The sequence below is a fragment of the Ursus maritimus genome, unplaced genomic scaffold, assembly GCF_017311325.1.
Source record: "Ursus maritimus isolate PB19 unplaced genomic scaffold, ASM1731132v1 scaffold_46, whole genome shotgun sequence".
NCBI lineage: Eukaryota > Metazoa > Chordata > Mammalia > Carnivora > Ursidae > Ursus > Ursus maritimus.
The window spans coordinates 65,294-87,312 of record NW_024426619.1 but is presented as its reverse complement, the minus strand read 5'-3'; the positions used below and the strand labels follow the sequence as shown (position 1 = coordinate 87,312).

Below are 22,019 nucleotides of genomic sequence, written 5' to 3'. Positions count from 1 at the left end.
TTGGTGGAGTTCCAGATATTTTTTCCTGAGTTATGTTTTTCAGCTAAGTAATTTAAAAAGCCTCTTCACTGCAACTGATTTGGAAATAAGTGAGCAAATATAAAAATATTGCTAAAAGCCCATTGTTGTGTTTTTATTTAGTGAACAGAATTAATACCTTTCCATAGACACAAAAAGTTGCAAAGATCTTTATGTCAGAAATAGATAACCTTAAATATAAATGTTTCTGGGCATGCTTTTAGTGATCTCCTAGTTCTGGAGATCCTCGGTAGATAAAGAAGAAAATATGCAATTAATCCATCTAATTGGGGTAAAGACTTTCTGAAAAGAAAAATATTAGCTTAAACTTATCTAAAATTCCTAGCTTTCTTGCTTGATCATACTTTTTCTGAGTGAACTTGTGAAAGTCATTTAAGAAGTCTGAGTTTACGGCACATGGGTGACTCAGTTGGTTGACCATCAGACTCTTGATTTGGGCTCAGGTCATGATCTCAGGGTCCTGAGGTTGAACCCTGCATTGGCTCCACCCTAGGAAGGGAGTCTGCTTGAGATTCTCTCTCTTGTTTTCCCTCTGCCCCTCCCCCCACTTGCCCTCTCTCGGCTCTCTAAAATAAATAAATCTTAAAAAAAAAGAAAAGAAATAAATCTGAGTTCATTTGTAAAAGTGAAGTTGAATAAGATTACCCACTTCTCAAAGTATCTTTGAGACTTGGAAATAATAACTACTCTAAACCACAGATCATTTTTTTTCTTTTTTCTGTTACAGGTCAGAGCTCTTAAATATTATGACCAGTAGAAGAACCAGCTTATAGCCCCCCTGTAACTCCACTTAGAGAAACTCAAGGGGAGTGGGATGCCTCTTCTAGAGAAGCCTCCAGGGCAGGACACTGGGAGCTTCTATCCCAGGCTTTCTTGTCTTCACATGTAAACTTCACTAAGAGCACTGTTTGCTTACATGAATTGAATTCAAGTGCATTTATAAAATTTGGCACAATATATAACACAGTCCCTAGGTGAACATTAATATGTAGGACGGTTAGTTTTGTTTTCAGGCTTTCTTAGAGATGGGACAAAAGGGATTCACATTGCTTCAGAAGGGACCCTGATGGACATTAGAAGAAACCTCCTGACCTAGGAGTTGTTACACCCAGCACAGCAGGACAAAAAAAGAGACAGGTTACCTTCTTTCATTTGAAGAGAATTTAAAAGTGAAATGAAGTAAATAAATGAAGACTAGTTATAGACAAAGGATAGAAGAGTTGATCTTTCAAGGTGTCCTCTTGAACCTACTACTCAATTTCTGGGCCAATAAACACTCCTGACTTCCCTGCTTAATACTGAACATCCAGCAAAGCCACTATACCTCGATAGCAATCAACAGCAATGCATCCTAATTTTGATGCCAGCTTTTATGCCAAAGTCATCAAATTGGTTTCATGCATATACGCATGTACAGGATGAGTTAAGATTGTCCCAAGAAAGTTATGCTTTCTAATTCACCTCTTCCTGTTCATCCTTTAATATGGCAGAAGGATGCCACATGCTTTTTTCTCAGCTTCTTCATGGCTGTCTTCATTTCAGCATTTCTGAGTGTGTAGATGAGAGGATTCAACATGGGTGTGACCACTGTGTAAAAGATGGAGAGCACCTTATCCACGGAGAAGCTGCAGAAAGGCGTCAGATAGATGAATACACATGGCACAAAGATCAGGCTGACCACAGTTAGGTGGGAGGCACAGGTGGAGAGTGCCTTGCTCTGGCCCTGGCAGAAGCGCGTTCTCAGGGTGATCAGGATGATGGCATAAGAGAATAGCAAGACCACGAAACAGACGAGAGATAGCAGACCACTGTTTGAGACCATCAGCACCTCTACTACATAAGTGTCCATGCATGCTAGCTTGATGACCTGTGGGACATCACAGTAGAAGTTGTCCAGTTCATTGGGGCCACAGAAGGGCAGCTGGATCACCAGTGTGACCTGTGTGAGAGAGTGGATGAAGCCCCCACACCAACAGGCCAAAGCCAACTGAAAGCACAGCTGGCGGTTCATGACTGTCAGGTACTGCAAAGGACTACATATGGCAACATACCTATCATAGGCCATGACTGTCAGCAGAAACATCTCACTGGCTCCCAGAAAGTGCAAGAAGTAGATCTGGGCCAAGCACCCGGAAAAAGAGATGATCTTGCCTTGCTGTAGAAAATCTCCTAACATCTTGGGCACGGTAACACAGCTCAGGCATAGGTCAATGAAGGACAGATGGCCACCCAAATTTTTTTTTATTTATAGTTGGCTTTGAATTTAACAACATATAGTTGGCTATTGGATTTAAATAAACTACATTGAATTTAAATAAAAAATTTTTAACTGACTTCAGTCCCTCAAAGTGTGGCAATATTTCTTTTTTTGTTTATTTTTTAAGATTATTTATTTATTTGAGAGAGAGAGAGAAGAGAGGGAGAGGGAGAAGCAGACTCCCTGCTGAGGAGAGAGCCTGATGCAGGACTGGATTCCAGGACCCTGGTATCATGACCTGTACTGAAGGCAGACACTTAACTGACTGAGCCACCCAGGAGGCCCTATTTCTTTTTTTCTCTTTTTTTCAAGATTTATTTATTTGCAAGAGAGAGAAGGAGAGAAAGGTTGTACTTTTGATGTCGTGGTCCCACCACATATGTGACCTCCTCTTCACCTGCCTATAGAGTCATTTCCCCAGGTACATTTAATTCTACAATCTGATAAATGATAGAAGAAACCACCTCATTCACTAGAATCATTTGGAAAAGAAAAACAAAGCAAAGAAGACAGGAAACCATTTGCTGTCAGATGTACAGCCCTACTTAAGCTCTGATACAATGGAAATTTTCTAAGCTTCTTTGGATATACCAAGGATTGTGAATTTTCATATGGAGATGGCATTCCAGTGTTCTTTTCAATGATCTAAGATGTTTAATTAGCCGAGATCAAGTTCTTATGTAAAAGAACATAGGACATACAGAAAATGCTAGTATAGTCAAGACATTGTAAAAACACTTTATGAACAAATGCATCACAGAACAAAACAGATTATTACATTATTATCATAAGCACTTATTTCATGAGAAGGAACTAGAACTTGATATCAGATTTCTACCTTCCCTAGTTTATTGCATAATACCTATAGTTTACTGAATACATTATATCCAAGATCATATACATTTCTTATTTTAATGTATAGGCTGGCCTTTAACACATACTGTGGTCTTTGTCTTCTTCAAATTCCTAATTAAGCTCTCCACTTCAAGTATTGCTATACATCATTGATTCTCAACTAGGAGTATATATCAAAATCAATAGGGAGCAGCTGGGTGGCTCAGTGGTTAAGCATCTGCCTTCAGCTCAGGTCATGATCCCAGGGTCCTGGGATCAAGCCCTGCATTGGGCTCCCTGCTACACTGGAAGCCTCTTCTTCCTCTCCCACTCCCCCTGCTTGTGTTCCCTCTCTCACTGGCTGTCTCTCTCTCTCTGTCAAATAAATAAATAAAGTCTTTTTAAAAAAATCAATAGGACTGTTTTACAAATTATAGTTGCCCTGAACCTTGTACCTGGAGATTCTAATTCAGAAGATGAATGATGGGTCTTAAGAATGTCAATTTTCTAAAAAATTCTTAATGGATGAGTTTTGGATTTTCTTCCTTGTAGGCATTATGGCCATACTCAGGATAATCCAGGACCAGATACATTCACAAGTGAATTCTACCAGACATTAATAAGAAATATTAATACCCCTTGTACCTGGAGATTCTAATTCAGAAGATGAATGATGGGTCTTAAGAATGTCAATTTTCTAAAAAATTCTTAATGGATGAGTTTTGGATTTTCTTCCTTGTAGGCATTATGGCCATACTCAGGATAATCCAGGACCAGATACATTCACAAGTGAATTCTACCAGACATTAATAAGAAATATTAATACCCATTCTCCTCAAACTATTCCAAAAAAGTAGAAGAAGAAGTCAACCTTTCAAATACATTCTACAAGGTCACCATTAGCCTAATACCAAAACTAGACAAAGACATTACAAAAAAACCAGAAAACTATGGGCCAATATCTCTGATGAACAAAGATGCAAAAATCATCAACAAACTATTAACAAACCACATACAACTGATCAAAAACCTCTTCACTACAATCGGGTGAGATTTATTCCCAGGATGCAAGATGGTTCAATATTCACAAATCGATCATCATACACCACATTAACAAAACAAAGGTTAAAAATCATATGATAATCTCAATAGATGCAGAACAAGCATTTGACAAGATTCAACATCCATTCATGATAAAAACTATCAACAAAATAGAAATAACATACCTCAACATAATAAAGACCATACATGGAAAATCCACAGCTAACATCATGCTCAATGGTGAAAAACTGAGAGCTTTCCCTCTAAGGTCAGGAACAAGACAAGGATGTCCACTCTCACCCTTTTTATTCAACAAAGTACTCTAAGGCCTAGCCACAACAATCAGATGAAAGAAAGAGAAAGAGAGAGAAGAAAGGGAGGGAGGGAGGAGAGAGAGAAGAAAGAAAGAAAGAAAGAAAGAAAGAAAGAAAGAAAGAAAGAAAGAGAGAAAGAAAGAAAAGGGAAGAAAGAGAGAGAGGAAAGGAGGGAGGGAGGGAAGAGAGAGAGAGAGGGCATCCATATTAATAAAGAAGTTAAACTGTCACTATTTGCAGATGGCATGATACTATAGATAGAAAATCCTAAAGACTCCACCAAAAAAAACCTACTAGAAATAAACAAATTCAACAAAGTAGGAGAATACAGAATTAATACTCAGAAATTGATAGCCTTTCTATACACTAACAGTGAAGTCACAGAAAGAGAATTTTTTAAAAAATCACACCATTTATAATTGTATGAAAAATAATGAAATACCTCAGAATAAACTTAACCAAAGAGGTGAAAGACCTGTACTCTGAAAACTATAAAACACTGATTAAAGAAATTCAAGACAACACAAGAGGAAAGATATTCCATGCTTATGGATTGGAAGAATTAACATTATCAAAATAGCCATACTACCCAAAACAATCTACAGATTCAATGCAATCCCTAGGGTTAGGGTTAGGGTTAGGTTTATGGAAGGAGGTGAGCTGGGGATGGACTAAATCGGTGATGGGCAGTAAGGAGGGCACTTGTGATGAGCACTGGGTGTTGTATGTAAGCGATGAACCATTGAACTCTACACCAGAGACCAATATTGCACTGTATGTTAACTACCTAAAAGTTAAATTTAAAAAAAAAAATTTAAGAAGTATTCCTGAACTTCATACCAAAACTTTTGGTGACACGTTGTGCTTTATTGTTTCTCAAATCGTATCTTCTGGAATCTTTTTGGAATCCATATTCCAGACAAGCAAACTTTGTAAATAATGGTGCCTCAGAGAAGTTATTACTCTTTACTAATTCCTCAGAGAACATGCAATCATTAACTTTTTAAAGATCTATTGGCTTGGAGGAGAAGAACTTTCCTAATGCTATAGAGGCCAAGTCCTAGGAGAACATATGATTTTTAAAAAAGTGCATTCTTAATATTTGTGAAGCAATAAAATTCCTTATCCAGCTGGACAGAGAAGTATATGGTTCATCAAACAGGTCCTTCAGAGATTTGGTAGATATCAAAACAATGATATCTTTACCTTTTGATTACTGCAGAAGATCTTAATATCTCTGTGTCAATCCCTTTCATTCCAGAATTTCTTAATGTTGATTTATTTATGATCCTGGTTTGGAACATTTAAAAAATGGATACATACTACTAAAAGAAGCACAAATACAGCTTCTACCAAATAATTCTAAAAGACTTTTCTAAGCACTGGAGTGGACAACAGGTTGGAAAAAAAAAACCTGCTTTTGAAAATTTTGTGTTTGTGCCCCAAATGTAAGCTCTCACAACTTTCAGAACTCACATCCCTGCATAATGCCACACACACACACACACACACACACAAAATTCAGGGAACTCAGATCCCTGACATCTTTTCCATGAGAATGTAGGATGAAGTACATTTACTTATAACAATAACAACAACAAAAAAGTATTTGACTTCTGTCTTCTGGTGCAGATTTTTAAATTAAGCATATAAAAAGTCAATGCCAAATTTTATGGGGGGAAAGGTTTCAGAAAATAAACTTCCATACCTAGCTGTTATTTTGCAAATTGTTACAGGTAAAAGATTAAGTGAAAACTTAAAGCCCCTGCTTCCGACAGAAGACACTGCAACACTGCAATATTAAAAGTCAGTGCTGGTGAGTAACATTATGGTATAACATTTTTATGATGCTTAAGCTAACAGAAAGAGCAATAGAAATGAGGCATATTGGCTTTAAAATTACTGCTAACTTGCTATACAATATGTCCATTTATTTTACATATTTAAATGATATGTTAAGCAATATATTTAACTGAGATGTAAATAGTAAAATTAAAACCTTTACTGAGTCTATTGCTCTATAAGATGGGTTTAAGAAAAGAAACTAGTACATGTATTAATTGTTAACTTTGTGTTATATGCTATCCAGAAACTACTGTACATCATCCCTGCTCCAAAATAAGCTTTACAAAATGAAGTTAACTTGGGTGCCTGGGTGGCTCAGTTGGTTAAGTGTCCAACTCTTGATTTCAGCTCAGGTCATGATCTCAGGGTCGTGAGATCTAGCCCATCATGGAGCCTTCTTAAGATTCTCTCTCTCCCTCTCCCTCTGCCCCTCCCCCCCACTTCTCTTTCTCTCTCTCTCTCAAAAAAAAAAAAAAGAGTTTAACTTTACCTAGTTCTATCATGGTACCATAATGAGGAAGAGATTCAGAAGCAGGCAAAGTTTGTTTCCATGCAGCCAGCTACCTACTATGTCCAAAACTCAGAGTACATAACCAAGAACAAGTAGACTACATTCTCTTCCTAACTGATGATTCTTTTGAAAAATGACCCCATGTTCATTGTCTTCTCTTCATTCTGAAAAAGGAACATATTCAGAACTAGCCCTAACTGCTAATAACATGTCTCTTGACCTTGCAGGTTACTGACCCAATGAATGTCTCTGAGCCATATTCCAGCTTTGCTTCTCTAAGAGAATTCATACTCCTAGGTTTTTCTTGTGAGTGGAAGATTCAGATCCTCCTCTTCTCACTCTTCACTACAACGTATGTTTTGACCATAACAGGGAATGGGGCCATTGTTTGCGCTCTGTGGTGTGAATGGCGACTCCACAGCCCCATGTACATATTCCTGGGGAATTTCTCCTTTCTAGAGATCTGGTATGTCTCTTCTACAGTTCCCAAGATGTTGGTCAATTTCCTCTCAGATAAAAAGACCATCTCCTTTACTGGGTGTTTCCTCCAATTTTATTTCTTTTTCTCTTTGAGAACATCTGAATGTTTCCTCTTGGCCGTCATGGCCTTTGATCGGTATCTTGCTATCTGCCATCCCTTGCACTACCCTAGTATCATGACTGGGCATTTCTGTACCAAACTGGTCATTATCTGCTGGGTTTGTGGATTTCTGTGGTTCCTGACCCCCATTGTATTCATCTCTCAGATGCCCTTTTGTGGCCCAAACATTATTGACCACGTTGTGTGTGACCCAGGGCCACTCTTTGCATTGGCATGTGCCTCTGCTCCAACAACCCAACAGCTGTGCTATACTCTAAGCTCATTAGTTATCTTCGGTAACTTCCTTTTTATCCTTGGGTCCTATACACTTGTCCTATTGGCTGTGTGGCGTATGCCTTCAGCCACTGGGAAACATAAGGCCTTCTCAACCTGCGGGTCTCATTTGGCTGTGGTGTCACTATTCTATGGCTCTCTGATGGTCATGTATGTGAGCCCAGGACTCGGGCATTCTGCTGGTATACAGAAAGTTGCAACTTTGTTCTATGCTATGGTGACTCCACTCTTCAACCCCCTCATTTATAGCCTTCGGAATAAGGAGATAAAAGCAGCCCTGAGGAAAGTTCTGGGGCGTCTCGACATAACCCGAGATACACGAGATGATCCCTCCATTATCAGGTCAGTATAGTCTCACAAAAAGCAATCAGGATTATATAGTTATTCAAATCTTCAAATATAAGTCTAGTGATATTAACTATGTCAGCTTATGAAATTAAACATCCATGGGGATACTTACAGAGTGGCCAGATTATATAGATAAATGGAAGTACTGGGTTCTACTTTGGCACTCGGAGTGTACATGAACTAGGGAATGGACACATCTGGGTGTTTTCTGGATAGTTCATATGGTTCTTCTGTTGTAAAAATTTCTGTGTTCTATTTGATAATTTAGGTTAATGGTTCTGGGATCAATTAAATTATGTCATTTTGTTTGTTCAGTTGTTGGTAAACAAAAGAAAGATTTTTTTTTTCTGCTTATGGTTCTTTTCTTATTTGACTATATCATTTTGGTGATCTGGTCACCACTGCTAAATAAACCCTTAAAGCAATTATCCAAAATTTCTACAGGACCATAATGCTGTGCTAGCCTAATGATATTCAGACATATGTTGTTGGTTTTCCTTATACATTACATCTTTCTAAGCTCCTTAAGGGGCAGATTCTAATTCTAACAACATCAATCAAAATATTCAGAAATACAGTTTTCTGAGTGTTAATATTTTTACTAAGTAAAGTTTCACCAAAAGCCTAATTGGTCAATTAATTGGGTTTTAGATAATCTCCTTTGGGTTTTAGAATATCTCCTTCTAAAAAATGCAGAGGGAAATGATCTACTTTGTAATAAATTACTTCAGTTCAAAAAAATAAGTGACAGTTCATTGTTATTTGTTGCTGCCACAGTATTAAAATAACAGTAAGGAAAAATTTTAAGGACGAAAAGCATCCAGAAATCAATCACTTTACAGTGATACAATACACTTTACATTTTCATTTATACGTATGTTTTATTTAATATATCAAAGTTGTTCCTATATTATTATCAAGTATTTTAAACATTGTTTTTTAGGAACTTTTAATATTCCATTCAACTAATATGTATGGATTGTAAATTTTCATGTGGTGAGATCAATATTTTCCTAGAAGGAGGATTGTCCTTCCAAGTAGCTTGACTTTTGCAGGATATAAGAAAGGTAATTTCCAGAAAGGGGATTAGGAGAAAAATGCATGCACCACTACACAATAACGATCACTTAGAATTATTATCCAGGGATTCAGACCCTCCTTCCAGCCACACCAATCCTTTTGTTATGCAGTACGGTTACTTCCATTCTTTTATTGCAAAAATTAATATCTCAATTAAATCTTCATAAAGATTTGTCATGATGATGTTTGCAAACTAGGTTAGGACTCATCATCTAACCTAAAACTGCTCCCGGAAAATCCAGGATGTACAACTACTATATGTATGTATCAATTCTCCCTCCAAGGTTTTTATCTTAGAACAGTTTCCTGAGAGAAATGGATTACTCAGTTCAAAAGATAAGACTGCACTTGTGATTTTTAAAATGGACATAGGCCGATTCATATCATGCTTGACTTGACTGAAACTCTTTTTGAATTTTTTTGGCCTGTTTTTAGAGTAATAATTACATAAATTTGATTATGAAGATATTAAAATATTTTTTCATCATCCCAATCATTCATTTTTCCTAAGCAACACATGAGGTGCTTTGTTGAAGTTTGGGAAACAAATGTGTGTTTAATTTTTCCATACACATTCATGAGTTTTGACTAAAATCCTAGGCTTTGTAGTGCTTCATTTTTGTTGTTGTTGTTCTTCTTCTTTGTTTTTGTCTTTTAAGGATTTTCTAGCCACTAAATCAGTCTGTCTTGCTGTTTATTTGGATATAAATATTTGCTTGACTATCGGCCTCCTAAAGTGATATCATTGAGAAAAGGACCTAGCTCTTGGTTTCCATCACTGTATTCATTTTCTTATTTTATGCTCAATACATGCATGGCAGAATGTGTTACTTGCATATTTACTATCCATTTTTCTTATCTTCCTGCTTAATACAATCTCAATTCTTTTTTATATATAATTTTTTTTGTTATATTAGTCACCATACAGTACATCCCGTTTTTGATGCAATGTTCCATGATTCATTATTTACATATAATACCCAGTGCACCATGCAATATGTGCCCTCCTTAATACCCTTCTATTCTGGTGGCAATATACCCAGTTTGAAAAATCAAATGTAGCCTCCTTTATATAGGAGTAATTGTGTGGCACACTTCTGTTCAATCAAAAATGTAAGTGGAATATAGACTGGCCTCTACCCTGCTGTCTGCAGCTCCAGCTGTTATCTTAGGATGATAAGGTGACTTCGAGGATGAAAAGATATACTAAGAAGGATTTATCAAGAGCCAGGAGAGCTTGAGTCCCTGGTGGTATCTTGGAACTACTTACCTCTGGACTGCCATGGGTTATCTATCTCTAGAAGTGTATATGTGAGGGGAAAAAAAACCCCAAATCTTTACCTTGTATAAGCTGTTGTTACTTGGGTTTCTGTTATACACAACTGAATCTAAGTCTAATATATACAACAATTCTGGATTCCTGGATAGATCTTGAGTTTCAAATATTTATTACATAAATCTTCATGTGATGTATGTAGTCATTGTCTTAATTTTTTAAGTTTTTATTTATTTATTTATTTATTTGACAGAGAGAGAGTGAGAGAGAGAGAGAGAGAGAGCACACAAGCAGGAAGAACAGCAGGCAGAGGGAGAAGCAAACTCCCCATGGAGCAAACTCCCCAATGCAGGGCTCAATCCCAGGGTCCTGGGATCATGACCTGAGCCAAAGGCAGATGCTTAAATGACTGAGCCACCTAGGCACCCCTTATTATCTTAATTGAAAAGAAATTCCTATAAGCATTCCTCCTACATGCATACCTCCTCTACGGTGTTCACTTATTAGATACGTCCAGCCCTTTGGCCTGCATTGCCATGCAGTTCTGAGGGTAGCTACATAGAACATAGCCATAGTTTCCAGGAGAGAAGGTATTGGCACAGAATTCTTGCCGATATTAAAGTCAACAGAACTGGTTCCTTCACTTACTCATGTGACTTTGGACAACATACTTGGTTTCATTGAGTCTCATCTACGAAATGAGTATGAGAATGTTTACCCAAACTCTGTCACAGAATTTGTGAAGATGAATTGAGAGACTATGTCAAAGTGTTTTGTAAGTGATAAAGAGCTTTCCAAATAAAAAATACTAGTATTAACCAAAATCAATTTCATAATACTATATATAAGATTTTATTTTGATTATCACAGCCATTCTGTGAGGAAGGTATTATGATTAGCCTTAGTTTAAAGATTTAAAAAGCAAGCAAGAAATGATAACTTGTCCATACTTAAGAAAAATGAATGATTGGGATGATGAAAAAATATTTTAATATCATCATAATCAAATTTATGTAATTGCTACTCCAAAAACAGGTGAAAGCATTTCAAAAAAAGTTTGAATCAAGTCAAGCATGATATGAATCAGAGTGTGGGGAACCTTTCTATCTTTGGAATACTAAATTACCCAAACTCAGTCCTGGCTCAGATTTCATGATTTCCTTCCCTGAAGTTTGTTAATGGCTCATATCCTCTGGAAAAGACGACCTTACCATTAGGTTAGAAATCTATCATTCTCTTTCTTCTTCTTTCTCTTCTATACTCCCAACCTTGGTTTGAAGGTCAAATTCCCTCTGGTAAGATTATGGGCTCTGTTTCAATCTTCCTGCCACAAAGAAGCTTAATATTAAGACTACCAGGAAGATGGAGAGGGAAGACATGGAAATGGTGGAGCTAGTGTGTTGTTCTTATTGCAAGGAAGAAAGAAAACTCTCCTGGGAAATGGAGAAGGGTCTTCTTTTTTCAAGTGGCAGAAGGATATGATACAAAAGTAGCAAGAACTGAAATCCCCAAACCAGACTAGAAAAGAGGAAATTATGAAGTAGAAAAAGTTGATAAGAAGTAAAAGAGAGTAAAAATCATGCAGATTTGGGAGAAGTTACAAAGTTAGCAAAGCATTCTCCTCTTTGCCCTGGCTGTCACACCTATGTGTGAGAGAGGGCATAGGCCATTGTGGAGGAAAGAATCACAGACGAAAGGCTTTTATATCCTTGTTGCAGAAATTTCAACTCTGTCTCCACTGAGCTTCATTTCAACTCTGTCTCCACTGAGCTTCATTTCCTCTGCTCTGAGAAATTTCAACTCTGTCTCCACTGAGCTTCATTTCCTCTGCTCTGAGAAATTTCAACTCTGTCTCCACTGAGCTTCATTTCCTCGGCTCAAAAGTAAACTAACCGCTAACCCTGTACCAGATAAGTTTTGTGGACGTAGTGGAAACTGATAAGGAAAGAAGCAAAAACAGAGAATCTCCCCTACATAGAGATGCTGACCCTCTCTAGGGGAAGTCAGAGGCCTCAAGCTAGGCAGGGGCTAGGCAGAGATTAAGGGAAACACTGGGTATAAGCTTGCCACAATTTAACTGGCCAAACGAAGAACTGTCATTTGTGGACAATCTGAGTGATGGCTCAGGTAATTCCATCAAAACAAATTTCCTAAGGACAAAGGGTACTCGCTCCACAGTCCAGATTTGTTCTGTATTCCTAGGATTTCTGCCCCAGTGACATTGTGTCTCCTTGGTCTGAGATCTATTTCAGGCTTTGAAATCTTCTAGATACTAGAATAGAAAAGGAATATCAAGAATAACAGGACATCCTATTTGACAAAGTCAGAGACTGCAGTGTGAGCACAAGAAACAACCTTTCTAAAATGCAAAGGGGTTGCTGAGGAGCCTGGAAGAAGGCAGCAGTGGTTGTGGTGACTGAGCAGAGCCCAGGGACAGGATGCTTCCCACATCACCACATCAACTATGTACTTCAATCCATATCTGAAGGGATCCCCCTCTAAAGATGAAGATTGCTCTCTCTCCAGTCAGTGTTGGTATGGAGACCTACCTGCACATCCCACACCAGTGAAACAGTTTGCTGACTAAATTTAAAAAACTCCTCGTGCCAGGAAAGATTCAGCACATTCTCTGTACTGGAAAACTTTGCTCCAAAGAGAGCTATGACAATCTCAAGACTCTGGCCAGTGATGTTCACATTGTGAGAGTAGTCTTTGACGAGAATCTGAATTATCCAGAACAGAAAGTTGTGACTGCTGGGCAGTTCAAAATTGGTTTGATCCGTAGGCATCAAGTTATTGCATGGGAGACATGGCCAGCTTAGCCCTGCTGCAGGGACAGTTTGATGCGGACAGTCTTATCTCAGGACACACACACAAATTTGAAGCATTTGAGCATGAAAAACAATTTTACATTAACCCAGGTTCTGCCACTGAAGCATATAATGCCTTAGCAACAAACATTATTCCTACATTTGTGTCAGTGGATAGCCAGGCCTCTATGGTTGTCATTTATGTGTTTCAGCTACCTGGAGATGATGCAATAGTAAAAGGAATCGAATACAAAAAAATCTTAAAGCCAGGCCTGTCTTGCTGTTTTTTTCCTTCCCCGGTTCAATTCAAGTAATTAAACATTTATAAGCCACAAGATCATATCACATTTAATACCTTTTACAGTAAAATACTGTCTTCTGTTAATACAATGTTCTAAGCTTCTTGTAAACTGTAGGAATATAGTCCACTTCTGTATATGATTTCTATGAAAAAACGCCCACCACACAGTAAATGGTCATGTGCTAGGAAAAATTTACCCTTGTAAATACCCTCAAAGTTCATATCTGGAACTTCACTATAAAAAGTAGTGCAAGAGGAAAAAGAATCTAGATTTTCTTGTGTACATTTTTTTCTTCAGTAATAAAGTTACCTTTCATTTATAGAAATAAATAAATAAAACATAAGATGCAAGGGAATGTACAGAGAAATAGAATGGCTCAGCATCAAGTATGTTGAGCGACATTCACAACGAGGGTGATAGTTTTGCAAGGTCAAATCATCTGGACAATGCAGCCCTTGGCTCTTCTCCTCAGTCCTCTTCTGAAAACACTGAACTCTGAAGCACACACAAATCTGGTAGTCAAGGAAAGGGAGCTTTAGTGCTTCCAAAGCCAGCATTTATGTGATCACCCCAGCATGTTATCTTCATGGTGAACTCAAGTGCAAGACAGAAAAGTCTGTATCTTTTAATACCAAATCTTCCTGTGGCCAAAGGCATGAGGTACTGAATAAGCACCAACTCTGTCAGGAGGATGATGCTCTCACTATTGTTAGCTGCCATCTCTCTCTGCCAGTCTGGCCTTTTGCCTCTATCTTTCCTGGGACCTAGAAGGGGGACATATGGTGGCTGGTCATCTCATAATAAGGAACTGGAGGCCTTACCATGGGAAAGGAAAAAGAAAGCAGTGAGAAGGGGTTAATGGAACCTCCTACCTCCATCACTATATTCTGAAGACAAAAGTATCAATATTTCATATTTTGTTTTACTGTTTTTTCCTCTGTTTCATTCTCCAGTTCACTTTTTCCACCTCCTTTATATTTTACCTGAACTAAATTTTGAGGCTCTCTTCATAAACTTGACATAAACTCAGCAGTAAAACTTCACTTGAAATGTTTCCTTAGTCCTACATCAGGACTTCTGTAGTGGAAAGACCACCATTCAGGGAGGCAGGAAACCTGGGCTGTAGTCCCAACTCTACCACTTTTACTAGTGATATCTAGCAAGTCACCTAACTTTTTGACATTCCATTGCTTCTTAAGTAAAATAAGGATAAGAATACATTATCCCACATATATAGCATAGATCACGTGGTTAAGGATCAACTAAGAGTGTATGTTTATCCCTTTCTTCTCCTACTGATCTTCCTAGTTCTTATGTTCCATAGATGAGAGAAACCATATGATAATTGTCTTTCTCTGCTTGACTTATTTCACTGAGCATTATCTCCTCCAGTGCCGTCCATGTTGCAGCAAATGTTGAGGAATTGCTCTTTTTGATAGCTGAGTAATATTCCATTGTATATATGGACCACATCTTCTTAATCCAGTCATCTGTTGAAGGGCATCTCAGCTCCTTCCATGATTTAGCTATTGTGGACAATGCTGCTATGAACATTGGGGTGCATATGGCCCTTCTCTTCACTACGTCTGTATCTTTGGGGTAAATACCCACTAGTGCAATGGCTGGATCATAGGGTAGCTCTATTTTTAACTTTTTAAGGGACCTCCACACTGTTTTCCAGAGTGACTGTACCAACTTGCATTCCCACCAAAAATGTAGGAGTGATCCCCTTTCTCCACATCCTCTCCAACAACTGTTGTTTCTTGCCTTGTCAATTGTTGCCATTCTAACTGGCGTAAGGTGGTATCTTAGTGTGGTTTTGATTTGACATTCCCTGATGGCTAATGATCTTGAACATTTTTTCATGTGTATGTTAGACATTTGTATGTCTTCATTGGAAAAGTGTCTGTTCATATCTCCTGCCCATTTTATGATTTGTTTATTTGTTTCTCGTGTATTAAGTTTGAGAAGTTCTTTGTAGATCTTGGATACCAGTCTTTTATCTGTAGCATCATTTACAGATATATTCTCCCATTCCATGGGCTGCCTCTTGTTTTTGACTGTTTCCTTGGCTGTGCAGAAGCTTTTGATTTGATGAAGTCCCACAAGTTCATTTTATCTTTTGTTTCTCTTGCCTTTGGAGATGTGTCATGAAAAAGGTTGCTGTGGCCGATGTCGTAGAGGTTGCTGCCTATGTTCTCCTCTAGAATTTTGATGGATTCCTGTCTCACATCGAGGTCTTTCATCCATTTAGAGTTTATCTTTGTGTATGGTGTGAGAAAGTGGTCAAGTTTCATTCTATTTCATGTAGCTGACCAATTTTCCCAGCACCATTTATTGAAGAGACTGTCTTTTTTCCACTGGATGCCTTTTCCTCCTTTATCGAAGGAGGAAATTACTTGCCCAAAGAGCCGAGAGTCCATTTCTGGGTTCTCTCTTCTGTTCCATTGGTCTATGTGTCTGTTTTTGTGTCAGTACCATGCTGTCTTTGTGATCACAGATTTGTAGTACAGCTTGAAATCCGGCATTGTGATGCCACCAGCTTTGTTTTTCCTTTCCAACAATTCCTTGGCGATTCATGGCTTTTTCTGGTTCCATACAAATTTAAGGACTATTTGTTCCAGTTCCTTGAAAAATGTCATTGGTTTTGATAGGGATAGCACTAAAAGTGTAGATTGCTCTGGGTAGCATGGACATTTTAACTATGTTAATTCTTCCGATTGGAGCATGGAATATTTTTCCATGTTTTTGTGTCTTCTTCAATGTCTTTCAAGAGTGATTTGTAGTTTCTAGAATATAGGTCCTTTACATCTCTGGTTAAGTTAATTCCAAGGTAATGTATGATTTTGGTGCTATTGTAAATGGGATGGATTCTCTAATTTCTCTTTCTTCAGTCTCATTGTTCATGTATAGAAATGCAACTGATTTCTGAGCATTGATTTTGTATCCCTCCACATTACTGAATTGCTCTATAACTTCAGTAGTTTGGGAGTGGATTCTTTTGGGTTTTCCATATAGAGTATCATGTCATCTGCAGAGAGACAGTTTGACTTCTTCTTTGACAATTTGGATACTTTGTATCCCTTTTTGTTGTTTGATTGCTGTTGCAAGGACTTCTAGTACTATGTTGAAAATAATGGCAGAGTGGGCATCCTTGTTGTGTTCCTGATCTTAAGGAAAGGCTTCCAGTTTTCCCATTGAGAATGATATTTGCTGTAGGTTTTCATAGATGGTTTCTGTGATTGAGGAATGTACCCTTTATCCCTACACTCTGAAGGTTTTAATCAGGAAAGGATGCTGTTTTTGTCAAATGCTTTTCTGCATCTATTGAGAGGACCATATGATTTTTGGCTTTTTCTTGTTCATAAATCTATCACACTGATAGATTTGTGAATGTTGAACCACCTTGCATCCAGGGATGAATCCCACTTGGTCATAGTGGATAATCCTTTAATGTACTGTTTGGATTCTATTAGCCAGGATCTTGTTGAGGATTTTGGCGTCCATATTCATTAGGAAATTGGTCTGTAATTCTCCTTTTGAGGGTCTTTGCCTGGTTTGGGGATCAAGGTAATATTGGCCTCATAGAATGAGTTTGGTAGCTTTCCTTCTGTTTCTATTTTTGAAACAGCTTTAGGAGAATACGTATTATTTTTCTTTGAATGTTTGGTAGAATTCTGGAAATCCATCAGGCCCTGGCATTTTGTTTTTGGAAGGTTTTTAATCACTATTTCAAACTCTTCATAATTAATTGGCCTTTTAAAAAATAAATTTCTTCCTGTTTCAGTCTTGGTAGTTTATAGGTTTCCAGGAAGGCCTCCATCTTTCCAGGTTGTTTTAACTTACTGGCATAAAGCTGTTGATAAAAGTTTCTAATAATCCTTCCAATTTCATTGGAGATGGTTGTGACCTCTCCTTTTCATTAATGATTTTATTAATTTGGGTCCTTTCTCTATTCTTTCGAATAAGTCTTGCCAGTGGTTTCCAATTTTATTTATTCTTTCAAAGACCAGCTTCTAGTTCTGTTGATCTGCTCTACTGTGCTCCTAGTTTCTCATTCATTGATTTCTGCTCTAATCTTGATCAACTGCTTTCTTGTGTGTGGATTAGGCCTGTTCCTCTGTTGCTGTTCCAGCTTCATGAGGTGAGAATATAAAAAGTACATTTTCAATTTTATATTCTTTTGAGTGAGGCTTGGATGGCTATGTATTTTCCCCTTAGGACTGCCTTTGCAGTGCCCCATAGGTTTTGGAACATTGTGTTTTCATTCTCATTGATCTCCATAAAGTGTTTAAATTGATTTTTATTTCCTGGTTTATCGAATCATTCTTGAGCAGGATGGTTCTTAGTCTCCAAGTGTTGGAGTTTCTTCCAAATTTTTCCTTGTGATTGAGTTCCAATTTCAAGCGTTGTGGTCTGAGAATATGTAGGGAATAACTCGGTCTTTTTGGTGTCGGTAGGAGCCTCTTTTTGTGACCCAGAACGTCATCTATTCTTGAGAATGTTCCATGGGCATTAGATTAGAATGAGTATTCTTTGGTTCTGGGTGTAGTGTTCTATATATATCTATGAGGTCCAACTCATCTAGTATGGCATTCAAAGCTCTTGTTTCTTTGTTGATTTTTTTTAAGATTTTATTTATTTGACAGACAGCCAGTGAGAGAGGGAACACAAGCAGGGGAGTGGGAGAGGAAGAAGCAGGCTCCCATCGGAGCAGGGAGTCTGATGCGGGGCTCGATCCCATGACTTCGGGATCATGCCCTGGGCTGAGGCAGACACGACTGAGCCACCCAGGCACCCCTTTGTTGATTTTCTACTTGGGATCTGTCTATTGCTGATAGTGGAGTGATGAGGTCCCCTACTATTAATGTATTTTTATCTATATGTCTCTTTATTCTGGTTAAGAGTTGCTTGTGTATCTTGCTGCTCCTGTTGAGCATATATATCTATAATTGTCATATCCACTTGTTGGATGCATCCTTTAAGAATAGAGTGCCCTTCTGTACCTCTAACTATGGTCTTAGTTTACAATCCAATCTGTCCGATATAGATTTGCTACCCCAGCGTTCTTTTGAGGTCCATTGGTAATGGTTTCCATCCTTTACTTCAGCTGGATGTATCTTTGGTTTAAATAATACTCTGTGCAGCAAATGGCTGGGTCATGTCTTTTTCCAATCTCAACCCTGTGGCATTTATGGGAGCATTTAGGTCATTTACATTGAGACCCATTATTGAGAGTATGATTTTAATGATGTCATGTTGAGAGTAAAGTCTTTGTTTCTATAGATTGTGACTTTCTGTTTGTGATCACTCTTGGGGCCTTTTTACTTTTATAGAACCCCCCTTAATATCTCCTGTAGGGCTGGTTTCGTGGTTTATGAAATTGATGATTGACTCGATTCTGGAAGGTCTTTATTTCTCCATCAATTCTGAATGACAGCCTTGCTGGATAAAGAGATCCTGGCTGCATATTTTCTCTGAAAGAGCTTTAAAAATGCCCCCCAACCCTTTCTCTATTCCAGGTCTGTGTAGACAGGTCTGATGTAATTCTGTAACTGTGCCTTGGTACGTGAGAAATTCCTTGCCTTGGCTGCTTTCAATACTGTATCCTTGGATCTAATATTTGCAATTGCACTATGATGTGACGTGGCATAGGTTTGTCGTGGTTGAGCTTGGGAGGGTCCTCTTTGCCTCTTGGACACGGCGTGTTTCTTTTGCTAGATTAGGGAAGTTTTCAGCTACAATTTGTTCAAATATCTCTTCTAGACCTCTGTTTTCTCCACCCCTTGGGGATGCGATGATTCGACATTGGAAGCAGTTTCATTGAGTCAGTAATCTCCGTAACCTACATTCTTGAGATTAGTTTTTGAGCCAAGTTTCTATTTTAGCTTTCTCTTCTACTTACCCATCCTCTAATTCACCGATACATTCTTCTGCCTCATTCACCTGGCCATCAGAACCTCTAGTTTTGACTGCATTTGGCTCATAAATTTTTAATTTCTGCCAGATTTGCTCTCATTTCCACCCTTAGAATTCTATATTCTCATTAATATTTTCGTTAATACTTTTTCAAGTCTCATCATCTTGACCATTGTTACTCTGAATTCCATTTCTGATAATTTGGTTATATCCATATCCATCAGTTCTGTGGCAGAGGCCCAGACTCATTGTCTTTTTCTTTGCTGGGGGATTTCTCCTTCTCATCATTCTGATGAGGAGAGGTTGCGGGTTGTCAGAGCCCAAATTATTGCCCAGGACCCAGGCAATGCACATTGTTTTATAGGGACCTTAGGGATGTGGGCTTCTGATTTTTCAGCATGCCTTCTGGAAGAGGCACCTGCCGCCCGATACTCAGGCAACCCTGTTTGGGTAGGGTCTCTGTGTCCCCTGGAGGGATGGGGATGGCATACTGTGAGCTGGTATTTCAGGCTTTGTCCTCTGGAGGCTTTCCTGGTGGTTTGCTGTGCCTCTTCTGAGAGTCAGAGCAGCAGTGGCCAATCTCAGCCTCGTCTCAGAACAGAGGGATTGCAGACCTCTCTCCACTGGTGTTCTGGTCACTTTAACTCTGTTTCTGTTGGTGCTGCTCAACCCTGCAGTGTCCTGGGATGTGTGCCCCACAGCCGGGTCTCACACCCTCACTTCCAGGGGCCGGCACGTCTCTGTCCTTTGTGTTTCTAACACCACCAGCCACCAGCCGCCAGCTGCCCCTGCATGCCCGTGGCTCTGAGCTCTGTTTCAGTGAGGTTCCTGTGCACTCCAGAGCTCTGGTTTTCACGCAGTCGCAGGCACTCCCCAGCTCATGGTCTCAGTCTGCTCTCTCCGTTGCCGGTCAGGAGAGTCCGCCCGCCTCCCAGTGCAGGTGGCTCCGCTTGCCGGCGCCAGTCAGATCTCCCTCCCCCCTCCCATTTATCTTCAATATCTGTGTGTGTATTCACGCTCCCGCTTCGTACCTCAATACTCATTGCTGGAGATGTTCATTTGTAGAGATCCAGATGTATCTTCCACTGCATCTCAGGCTGATTCAATGGATGTTTAGGATGGTCTGGTACCTATCCAGCTCGATTCAGGGACCAGCTGAAAAGGGGACGCTTACTCCTCTGCCATCTTAACTCAATCCTCATAATACATTCTTAAAATTCTCTGTATTTCCTTGGTGTTGGTCATGATCTTCCCCTTCATTCACGATTTTATTAATTTGGGTCCTCTCTCTTCTTTTGGATAAGTCTGGTCAGAGTTTTAGTGATCTTACAAATTCAAAGAGCAAGCTTCTAGTTTTGTTGATCTGTTCTACTGTTCTGGTTTCTGTTTCATTAATTTCTGCTCTAATCCTTATTATTTCTCTTCTCTTGCTTTGTTTAGGCTTTATTTGCTGTTCCTTCCCAGGTCCTTTAGGTATTCTTGGAAGAATAAATATTAGTATCTATGCTACCCAGAGCAATTGACACTTTCATTGCAATCCTACCAATACCATGACATTTTTCACAGATCTGGAGAGAACAATCCTAAAATTTGTATGGAACCAGAAAAGACCCTGAACAGTCAGGGGAATGTTGAAAAAGAAATACCAAGCTGGGGCATCATAATGCCCGACCTTGACTATATTACAAGGCTGTGATCATCAAGACAACATGGTACTAGCATAAAAACAGAATATAGATCAATGGAAGAATAGAGACCCCAGAAATGGACCCTCAACTCTGGTCAACTAATCTTTGACAAAGCAGGTAAGAATATCCAGTGGAAAAAGACTGTCTCTTCAATAAATGGTGCTGGGAAAACTGGACAGCTACGTGCAGAAGAATGAAACTGGACCATTCTCACACCATATACAAAGATAAACTCAAAATGGATGAGAGGACCTAAATGTGAGAGAGAATCCATCAAAATCATAGAGGAGAACACAGGCAGTTACTCTCTTAGACCTCGGCCACAGAACTTCTTTCAAGACACATCTCTAAAGGCAAGAGAATCAAAAGCAAAATGAGCTTTGGGGACCCATCAAGATAAAAAGCTGCAAGCAGAAGAAAGAGTCAACAAAACTAAAAGACAACCCATGGAATGGAGAATATATTTGCAAATAACATAACAGATAAAGGGCTGGTATCAAAGATCTATAAAGAACTTCTCGACCCAACACCCAAAAACAAATAATCCAGTCAAGAAATGGGCAGAAGCCATGAACAGACACTTCTCTAAGAAGTCATACGAAATGAGCCAACAGACACATGAAAAAATGCTCCACATCACTTGTAGTGTGATTAGGGTATACCTAATGAGACCACACTGAGATACCACCTCTACCAGTTAGAATGGCTAAAATTAACAAGACAGGGAACAACAAATGTTGGTGAGGATGCGAGAAAAGGGAACCCTCTTGCACTGTTGATGGGAATGCAAGCTGGTACAGCCACTCTGGAAAACAGTATGGAGGTTCCTCAAAAGATTAAAAATAGAGCTATTCTGTGGCCCTGCAATTCACTACTGGATA

At 38.8% G+C, this 22,019-nt stretch overlaps 2 protein-coding genes and 1 pseudogene across 2 annotated transcripts; 2 read left to right on the top strand and 1 right to left on the bottom strand.

Annotated features, from left to right (window-relative positions):
• Nucleotides 1–1,510: 1,510 nt before the first annotated feature.
• LOC103680925 (olfactory receptor 4Q3) lies at nt 1,511–2,260 on the bottom strand (the record flags this gene model as incomplete). The annotated part of the gene is made up of 1 exon (XM_008710439.2): nt 1,511–2,260. A coding segment is annotated over one exon (750 nt), but the record flags the coding sequence as incomplete, so codon positions are not given.
• Nucleotides 2,261–7,062: 4,802 nt separating this feature from the next.
• On the top strand, nt 7,063–8,067 carry LOC103680924 (olfactory receptor 11H12-like). Its single transcript, XM_008710437.2, has one exon. The coding sequence runs from the start codon at nt 7,081–7,083 to the stop codon at nt 8,065–8,067; it is 987 nt and encodes a 328-aa protein (XP_008708659.2). The 5' UTR covers nt 7,063–7,080.
• Nucleotides 8,068–12,923: 4,856 nt separating this feature from the next.
• LOC103680923 lies at nt 12,924–13,543 on the top strand (annotated as a pseudogene).
• Nucleotides 13,544–22,019: the final 8,476 nt, after the last annotated feature.